Source organism: Lactuca serriola, chromosome 3 (assembly GCF_051521515.1).
Source record: "Lactuca serriola cultivar US96UC23 chromosome 3, Lser_US96UC23_V15, whole genome shotgun sequence".
Lineage (NCBI taxonomy): Eukaryota > Viridiplantae > Streptophyta > Magnoliopsida > Asterales > Asteraceae > Lactuca > Lactuca serriola.
In genome coordinates, this window is record NC_136410.1 from 96,227,422 (window position 1) to 96,238,088 (window position 10,667).

Consider the following 10,667-nt stretch of genomic DNA (forward strand, 5'->3'; position numbering starts at 1 on the left):
ACCACACATCATGGGAAAAACCCGGTTTTATTATATTATATTTTATCAGGAAATATTTTTTGCTATAAAATTTTTGTGGTCATCCTGCATACGCATGTTGTCACACACGTCACATCATTAGAGTACATCTACTAATGGAGTAACCGTAGTAAAAACTGAATTTGGTTGATTGTATATGTGTACTAGAGAAAATATTTTTCAGTGAAATATTAGGTTGACGGATAAACAGTCTTATATACGGTTTGTCTAATTCATGGCCAGTCTAGACGGTAGGCAATCCGGGCGACCGCTCAAAGGCCCAAAATTTCTGAGATATGTAGTGTATATATTTAAAAAAGTTATTACTTAAATGGTTTTTAGGGCCTAAACTTGGTTCAAACTCAAACTATTTCAAAAGATAAACAATTTGACTTGTTTGTTATTGCTAATTGAACGCATTTGTAATGAAGAATAAATGATATTTTTTTTTTTAAATTTATTATACTTGTCTTTAACGGACTTTTTTTTTCTTTTTTTCCCCGGGCCCCATATACATTTGGACAGGCGTGGTCTTGTTGCCACCAAGATTGATGGAATCATGGAACTAAACGTTCATTTCCAGATCTATCGTTTTTCTGGGTTTGTTGTAGATTTTAAGGGTTTTCGCCACTTCTCTAAGCTCTTTTTTTAGGACCTTACCTGTTTCTGTTTTTGGTAGCACCTCCACAAACTCCACCTTCTTTGGAACCATAAATTTCGACATATACTTCATGCAATATGCCAAGATTTCTGTTTCAGTTGTGCTTCCTGTCTTTCTTAAAACAACGAAAGCACAAGGGCTCTCCCCCCACCTTGGATGAGGCATCGCCACCACTGCTGCTTCGAGTATGACAGGGTGTTTCAATAGAATAGCCTCTAATTCCACGCTACTAATATTTTCTCCACCAGATACGATCACGTCTTTCGATCTGTCTTTGATTTCTATGTATCCATCCGGATGTATGACTCCAACATCTCCGGTTAAAAACCACCCTTTCTGAAAAGCCTTCGCAGTCTCCTTCTCATCTTTTAAGTACCCTTTCATGATGCTACTTCCTCGGAGTACGATTTCTCCCATTGTCTTGCCATCGTGTGGTACGCTCTCCATTGTTTTCTTGTTCTTGACATCTACATCCGCGAGTGTGAGTATACTTACGCCTTGACGAGCCTTCAATCTCATCTGCTGATCTCTAGGCAGCTGATTCCATTTGGATTGCCACTCGCACACAAGGGCAGGTCCGGTGGCCTCAGTGAGGCCATAAGCATGCGTTATGTGGAACCCAAGGTCCTCCATTTTCTCCAAGAGGGCAGCAGCCGGAGGCGCCCCACCAGTGAGTATGTTGACATTAGAGATTATTCGACGACGCTCATGGGCTTTAGCCTCTAAAAGGATGTTGAAAACAACAGGGGCACAACACATGTGAGTTACGTTGTGGGTCGAAATACTTTTGTATATTTCTTCGGCGGTGGTGTTGCGTATGCAGACATTGGTGCCACCTCTAGCTGCAACACCCCAGGTAAACGTCCAGCCGTTGCAGTGGAACATTGGCAGTGACCATAGGAACACAGCTTCGGTACCCATTTCCCACCCTTGAATTAAGCTCATGGTGCTCAGAAATGCACCACGGTGGCTATAAACCACCCCCTTAGGCTCGGAGGTGGTTCCAGATGTGTAGTTCAAGGCGATGGCATCCCATTCGTCCTCAAGTTTTTCACCTGAGTACTCGGGGTTGCCGTCGTTGATAAGCTGTTCATACTCCAACTTTCCAAGACTGACACCCTTGGGCTTGTTAATATCATCAATTTCAACGACCAAAGGCATTCTATGCTGGCCTTTCGAACCCACCATCAGCAACCTTAGCGCCACAGATGCTTGGGGAACGTACTCATAGTCTACAAAGAAAACCTTGGCTTCAGAATGACGGAGGATGGCGGCAATGTTTTTAGCATCCAGCCTTGTATTAATTGCATTAAGCACAGCTCCTGCCATTGGAACTGCGAAATGCATCTCATATAGCGCAGGAATGTTCGGTGCCAGTACAGATACCTATTCAATCAATCAACCAAAAATTCAATTAAAGGAATGAACCCAGTCGTACGTATCAGAAAACTCTATTTGTTTCCGTGTGTACAATTAATCGTGTCTACAAGCCATGCATGATGACGAATATTGAAGACTAAAGTGAAGAAACTTACAACATCGTTCCTGTAAAGATTAAGCGAGCGGAGGGAGTAGGAGAGACGACAACATCGCTCATAAGTTTGTCGCCAAGTGAAGCTGGTTCTGCCGTATATGATGGATGTACGGTTGGAATAAACCACGGAGGCTCTCTTGATGAAAGTTACAGGAGTAAGAGGGACATAATTTGCTAAAGACTTTGCAAGTTTATTCATTGCGGTCGCTTCGATAGATCACACTTAGGTTTGGTTTGTGACTTTGAGAGAGATTGAAGGAGAGGAAGAATATGGTTATGTATCTACCGGATAAAGGTGATGGGGAAATTGGTTTCCCTCTATCCTATCCAAGACATTTAAGTTAGACATTAAGTAGGGAGCTTAATCTCTCCTTTATCCTATCCAAGAAATTAATAGTGCTAAAAAGTTGGTTTTTCAAAACTCAAAAATCCTTTTTTTTTATTTTTATTATTATTGTTTTTTATTTTAACCTCAAAATTGACTTTTTACTCTTAAAGCTAATACAAATACATTTTAATTTTTTTTAGAAATAGAAATACGGGCAAAAGAGAGGATACAAAAAATTGCAAAATAAATTATGTATATATTAACTTATGAAGAGGTTAATGAAAATAGTTAATAATAAATTATTTTTCTTTTGTATGGTTTCCTGTACTAAGATTTAAAGATATATATGTCATTTTGTAACAAAATATGATTTTTTTTTCAATATGAATTAAGTATTAGAATACATTTTTCCATATATCCCCCATAAATATATTAGAATATAATTAACCCCTATATTTTAGAAATACCGACACAATAGGGGATACAGAAGCATAGAAAATTAAATTTTGTATATATTAACTTTCAAAGATATTAATGACAATAATTAATAATAAATTTAACATTGTGGTTTACTATACTGAGGAATTTCATATCTTATAACATAATTTATATTTTTTATATCATACTTCAATTATTGATTTAAGTAGAGTGACTTCTTTTCAATTTTCCACATAAAATATACTTAAATTGTTGATTTCTCATGATTTGAACCATCTTAACTTTTTATCTTTCACTAGTTAACCATCATTAATTTAATTTTTAGTACATTAATTTTAACTAGATTGCCTTTAGGGAATGTACTAGTTTCAAACCTCGCTACATTCGACAGTGTCAAACGATTGGCACAATGGCTCATTGACCATAGGGTCCGTACCCTGTCATCAACAACAATCCTAGTCATCTCAGAACCCTCCAAAGCCGCTGATAACAAGCGGAAATTCTGGGAGGACAAGAAAAAGCAAAAAGCTGCTAAGAAGCAGAGAGTCGTGGCGGTTCATGCTGCGATAACCCCTGTCGCTACTGCTCCGGTGAAGCAGTATGTTGGAAGCTTGCCAAAGTGCAACAAATGTAACTCCCACCACAACAGTCCCTGTCGGAAAATGCAGTGCTCTAACTGCAACAGAAAATGACACATTGTCCGTTTCTGCAAGTCTCTGGCGAGGCCGATCACCCAAGTCCCCGGCACTGGTGTGGGCCAAGCTTGCTACGGTTGTGGCGAGGTGGGCCACTACAAAAGGAACTGCCTGAAGGCAGGGAATGCCGGTGGAGTAGGAAGAGTTTTGGCTATAGGCCACGAGGAAGCGGTTGCCAACCCTACAGTGGTCATTGGGACGTTTCTCCTCGATAACTCTTATGCATGCATACTATTTGATATTGGTGCGGAGAGAAGTTTCGTAAATCAGAAATTTGCTTGCCTACTTAAACAACAACCACGCACCCTTAAAGAACCATTCACTATAGAAATGGCTAACAGGAAAACTGAGAGCACTAGCGGTATATACATAGGATGTACCCTAACTCTAGATAACCATACCTTCTCAATCGACCTCATGTCGGTCTCAATTAAAATTTTGACGTCATAATCAGCATGGATTGGTTGAGTCTTCATCACGCCGACATCATGTGCTACAAGAAAGTTGTTCGCCTTAAACTTCCATCTAACAAAACTCCTATTATCTATGGCGACAAACCCAACACGAGCCTTCATATCATCTCAAGTATTCAAGCATAGAAGTACTTACGTAAGGAATATCGTGCATTCCTTGCTCACGTTGTCGATACGAGCCTCGAAACGAAAGACCTGAAGAACATCCCGGTAGTACGTGACTTTCCCGACATCTTTCCAGAAGAACTACCAGGATTGCCTCCGCAACGACAAGTCGAGTCCATAATCGAGTTAGTCCCAGGAGCTACCCCAGTAGCCAAATCGCCCTACAGATTAGCACCAGCTGAGATGCAGGAAGTATCTGGTCAACTTAAAGAACTGCTCAGCAAGGGCTTTATCAGACCTCGCTTCTCGCCATGGGGAGCACCGACCTTTTTCGTTAAGAAGAAAGATGGATCGTTTCGTATGTGTATCGACTATAGAGAACTCAACAAACTTACGGTCAAAAATCGTTACCATCTGCCTCGCATAAACGATTTGTTTGACCAACTGCAAGGGGCGACTTACTTTTCAAAGATTGATCTAAGATCCAGATATCACCAATTACAAGTGCTAGAGGAGGAAGTTCCGAAGACAGCCTTCCGAACTCGTTACGGACACTACGAGTTCGTGTTGATGTCTTTCGGATTGACCAATGTGCCCGCAGTATTCATGGATTTAATGAATACGGTATGCCGCCCTTACTTGGATCAGTTCGTTATCGTCTTCATTGACGACAAAGTAAGGAGGAACATAGTGATCATTTGCAACAAGTCCTAGGAACCTTACGATCGGAGAAGCTCTATGCGAAGTTCTCTAAATGTGAATTTTGGACCCGAAGAGTCGAATTCTTAGGACACGTGGTTAGCAAAGAAGGAATCCATGTGGACCCTTCCAAAATTAAAGTCATGGAGAACTGGTCAGCACCGAAGACGCCTACAAAAATTTGTCAATTTCTAGGCCTCGCTGGCTACTTACAAAACTTCTCGCGAATTGCAAAACCTCTTACAACATTGACCCAAAAAGGCATGGCCTTTGACTGGGAAGAGAAGCAAGAAAAAACGTTTCAAACGTTGAAGCAAGCCTTATGCACTTCACATATACTATCCCTCCCTAAAGGGATATAAGACTTCGTATTATATTGCGATGCATCCAACCAGGGGATCGGTTGTGTTCTGATGCAACGAGGTAAGGTCATCGCCTATGCCTCGAGACAGCTGAAGACACATGAAGTCAACTACACCACACATGGTCTTGAGCTAGGAGCAGTTGTGGTTGCTCTGAAGATCTGGAGACACTATCTGTATGGTACGAAAAACACTATCATTAAAGACCACAAGAGTTTACAACACATATTCGACCAGAAGGAGCTCAACATGAGATAACGACTGTGGGTCGAGCTACTCAATGACTACAAATGCGAAATTCGTTATCATCTGGGTAAAGCCAATGTAGTAGCAAACACCCTAAGTCGGAAAGAATATTCTAGTCGAAGGGTCAAATCATTGATCATGACTATCCATTCGCATCTGTCCACACAAATTAAGGAGGTGCAAATCGAAGCCTTAAAACCTAAAAACGTGGCGGGTGAATCCCTGAGAGGGATGGATAAGAACTTGGAAGTCAAGGGTGGCGGAGCCTTATATCTCATGGACCGGATCTGGACACCGAAACATGGTGGTTTCAAAGACTTGGTCATGACCGAGGCGCACAGCACTAGATATTCCGTCCACCCAGGTTCGAATAAGATGTATCTGGATCTTAAAAAGATATAATGGTGGCCTAACATGAAAGCAGAGATTGCTACCTTCATTAGTAAATGCCTTACTTACGCTAAGGTTAAGGTCGGATACCAGAAACCCTCAGGTTTACTATAACAACCCGAGATACCAGAATGGAAGTGGGAGCGGATCATAATGGACTTCATGACTAAGTTACCCAAGACAACATGTGGACTTGATACCATTTGGGTCATCGTCGATAAAATGAACAAGTCTGCACACTTCCTGCCTATCAAAGAAACTAACAAGATGGAGAAGCTTACTAGAACATACATTCGGGAGATCGTACGACTGCATGGTGTTCCTATATCCATTATCTCCGAAAGAGATAGTAGATTCACTTCAAGGTATTGGCAGTCACTACAAAGTTCCCTTGGAACAAGGCTGGACATGAGTACAACCTACCATCCACTGACTAACGGACAAAGTGAGAGAAATATCCAAACACTAGAAGATATGTTGCGAGCCTATGTGATCGACTTTGGGAAGGCATGGGATACTCATTTACCCCTTGTCGAGTTTTCCTACAACAACAGTTATCAAACGAGCATCAAGGCTACTCCATTTGAAGCCCTTTATAGCCGGAAGTGCAAATCCCCTATGTGATGGGCTGAGGTGGGTGACACCCAGTTAGCTAAAGGACGAGTTCCTGACAGCACTCTCACAGGTCTGGAGATCATTCGGGAAATGACAGAGAAGATCGTTCAGATTCGTGAACGATTGAAAGCCTCTGGAGACCGACAGAAAAGCTACGCAGACAAACGAAGGAAACCCTTGGAATTCCAGGTGGGAGACCGCGTTCTTTTGAAAGTCTTACCCTAGAAGGGCTTGATATGCTTCGGAAAGCATGGGAAGCTCAATCCAAGATACATAGGGCCTTTCAAGATTCTCGCTAGAATCGGCCCTGTAGCTTACAAACTCAATCTACCCCGCGAACTTAGTAACATACATTCTACTTTCCACGTCTCGAACTTGAAAAAGTGTCTATTCGACGAGACTCTTGTAATCCCACTCGACGAGATCGAGATCAACGAGAGCCTCAACTTCGTGGAAGAACCTGTAGAGGTCATGGACCGAGAGATCAAGCAAACAAAGCAAAGCCGTATCCCAATAGTGAAGGTTCGCTGGAACGCCAAGCGAGGACCTGAATTCACTTGGGAACATGAGGATCAAATGAATCTGAAATACCCTCATCTTTTCGCATAGTTATTTGTAACTATTTATTGCTTAAACTCTAATTTCGGGACGAAATTCTCTCTAACGAGGAGATGATGTGACAACCCGAAATTTCTATTTGTACAAACCCTATAGTCAATCAAAGTTAGGATTATTTCTGCTAACTTTTAGCTTTGTTTAGAGTCCGTTTGGGTGTTTTAATCTTAATGCATCAAAAGAACAAATGAAAGGAAGTACCTTCTAGGGTTTTTGAGCATCAATCAAGCATTAAACACCATAATGAGGTGTTTACGGCCAAACTTTACGATTTTGGTCCGTAAACTCAACATTGTCTGTGAACTCACGCTATATGCATGAGTTTACACATTCTTCACCATTTCTTCCTTTCAAATTCAAGAACATCCAATTCCCTCTCAAGTATCATAAGATCTTCATTCCAATCTTCCAAAAATGTAAGCATTTCTTCTCTTAATTTGTTGTTACAACTACTTATCTAGTGGTTATACATGATTTCATCCATGAAATCCTTTCTTTTCATAGATCTTCAAGTGTTCTTCATTTCACCAAGAACACTAAGAACACACACTAGTGTTCTTGGACTTTAAGCATACTTACAAGCTTCTATATTGTAAGTACACTACTCTTAACTACTTACATGCTTAAATCACTTGTTAAACCCTTAGAAAACATCAAGAAACTCAAGAACATATGGTGTTTACGGCCAATGCAATCTCCTTGGGCCGTAAACACTAATAAGTGGTGCAATTGTGCCACCACTCCTTCCAAAGGCTTAGAACTTGGTCTAGAACACTTCCAACTTGAACTAAGGACCTTAAAAAACAAAATGGTAGAAGTCACCATGGGTTTACGGCCGTAAACCCATTAGGGCCGCAAACCCTAGGCCTTAAACTCATGGAGATTTTACTCTTGGACCGTAAACTCCAAAGCAAAGCCCTATAACCCTTAGATGCAACTCTATGATCTTCTAACACTTGATCCAAAGTGTTTTCTATGTTTTGGGGTGTCTTTACTTGCTTAATTAGTGTTATAATCACTAATTAGATACATATATGTGTCTTTATATGTTAAATAGGATTAGTGTGTATGTGTTCAAGTCTTCACTTGACACTTGGCACCTTATCCAGCACTTTCTTCCAAACCACTCACTACAAGTCAGTTCATACCCCTTAATCAACCTTTTAAATGATTTTAAATGCTTTTATGGGGGGAAATACAAGTTGAACATCATAGTTATTATATCAATCACATGTGATTAATAACTATCAAACAAACAGATTTACTATGCTTTTAACTGTTTTATCCATCAAACTACTTCAAACTGTTTATCAAACTCTTCTACATGATTAAACTCCTTATCAAACTCACTTTTATATATGCCAAACCTTTCTTTTACATCTTTCAAACTTATATATTGTCAAAATCATGTCTAATACATATGTAGTTATATAAGTAAGGTTTGAAGGACTTAGGACTGACAACTCACTTTAATTCTTGTTCCTTGTTGGGTTGTGGACTTAGAGTACCCTGTTGTTTGTCCGTGTGTCGTTGGATCCTTAGTTATATATCATGTATAAATGTATAGATATAAAGGCTTTTATCTCAGTTCTATACATTCAGTCATACAAACAATTCAACTAGTAAACTATAATAGGTACAGTTTGGGGATATGCTACTCATTTCTTCTAGTTCAATGAAGCATACAAAAGTCAGTTCATTCATGAGTCAATACTTACTATTATGAGAAACTATAAAACTATACTATGATGAGAAACTAAGAGAACATACTTTTATGAGAAACTATACAACTATACTATGATGAGAAACTAAGAGAACTTACTATTATGAGAAACATTACATATACTACATACTAGACAAAGAGAACATACAATACACTAGTACATATAATACATATACAAGTATAGTATAAAATAAATATGAACCACTGTTTCGGGGCATGTCATCACTGCCATGGTTCGATTTGTATCCAGAGTCTCCTGGAGGGAGAGCGTGAGTTTGCGTATAGATCTATACTGGATTAACTATCCTACACCTTGCTGCTAGCTATAGTAGCACCTACAGGTCTTCGGGTGCCAAATGTCAATACTTCCGATGTCTTTCATCATCGTGTTTATAGTCGATAGTATGGTACAATCTAATCACATTATACCTTGATAAAAATATGGTTTAAGGTAGTTAGTATAGCAGTAGTTACTATAATACAACACTACAGTACTATATTATTTTCCCATTGCATTCATTTTGTGATCTTCTCACATAATCAGAAATGTATAAACTATATTTTGTTAATGATAGTTACACTTGGGAAAATTACTCACTTTTACAATAAACAAACATACAAAACAATCGGGCCTTGGTAGAAGGCTACTTTTAGTAGAAAATATAGGATTTTCTAGGAGATACAAACATTTACAAACATTCACATACTTTTACTACAAACATTCACATACTTTTACTACAAACATTTACAAACTCACACTTCAAACACTGTTACAAACATTTTGATACAAACAACGACACTAAAATGCTTATGAACTCACCAGCTTTAAAGCTGATAAACTCTTTCAAAATAACTTGTATTCTCAGGTCATCAGTAGATAGGTACCTATGCCGGCTTTTGAGAAGATGGAGCGCACTCAAGACTCATCATGTATTTTGATTACATTTTTGGTGTCTTATAAACTATACAGAACACACTTGTATGAAATTATACTATTAATGCAATGGATGATGTTTTTTGCTTGTTTACTATTATTTTGTGTTGTGATACTGTACATGACGTCCTCCATCCCCAAACGTTTCCGCCGTTCTGGTTTTGCGGTGTGACAGATTGGTATCAGAGCATTGTTTATAGTGAATTGAGTATATTAACCCATAAAAGATATACAAACTATAAACACATTGGGATTAAAACACTCTGACCCAGAGTTTATACTTTTAAATAGTAAAATATTTAACTAAGTATACATACCTGCATTCATTCTAAAATCAGTGTAACTAGGACAGAATAAAAGTATTACGATTGTTGAATGGCACAAGTAGGCTTGGGGATGTATGGTCAGTTCTGGGAGTGAAATAGCATGATCAACTATGTTGGTACGAGAAGTGATTAGCATATGCCTGAGAATGTTTGTGATATGTCAACAAGTCTAAAAACTTACCAACACTACTACAATGATAACATTAGAACAAAACATGAACTTAAAATACTATAGGAGTATTTTGGGTTACTATAATTACATATCTGAGAACTAATAAGGTCTTTACTAGTAGGTCAATAGTTGCTAAGTGGATACACTAAGGTTATATGAGATCAAGGTGTCATAGACTTAGAATTTGTGGTCTTTGCTTTACTTCCTGTTCCTTGTTTGGTTGTGGATTTAGAGTTAGGGTTACTTATTCGAAGGTCTATCCTGTTTTGATTTCATATAACTTGTATACACTACGCAAGTATTGAAGTAACTGGTAAGGATCGTCTTATAATT

The 10,667-nt window shown here is 39.0% G+C and overlaps 1 protein-coding gene across 1 annotated transcript; it reads right to left on the minus strand.

Annotated features, from left to right (window-relative positions):
* Positions 1 to 360: 360 nt before the first annotated feature.
* LOC145092892 (trans-cinnamate:CoA ligase, peroxisomal-like) lies at positions 361 to 2,572 on the minus strand. Its single transcript, XM_079030884.1, has 2 exons — positions 2,215 to 2,572; positions 361 to 2,065 (listed from the first exon to the last, which is right to left on the minus strand). The coding sequence occupies exons 1-2, from the start codon at positions 2,410 to 2,412 to the stop codon at positions 584 to 586; spliced, it is 1,680 nt and encodes a 559-aa protein (XP_078887010.1). The 5' UTR covers positions 2,413 to 2,572; the 3' UTR covers positions 361 to 583.
* Positions 2,573 to 10,667: the final 8,095 nt, after the last annotated feature.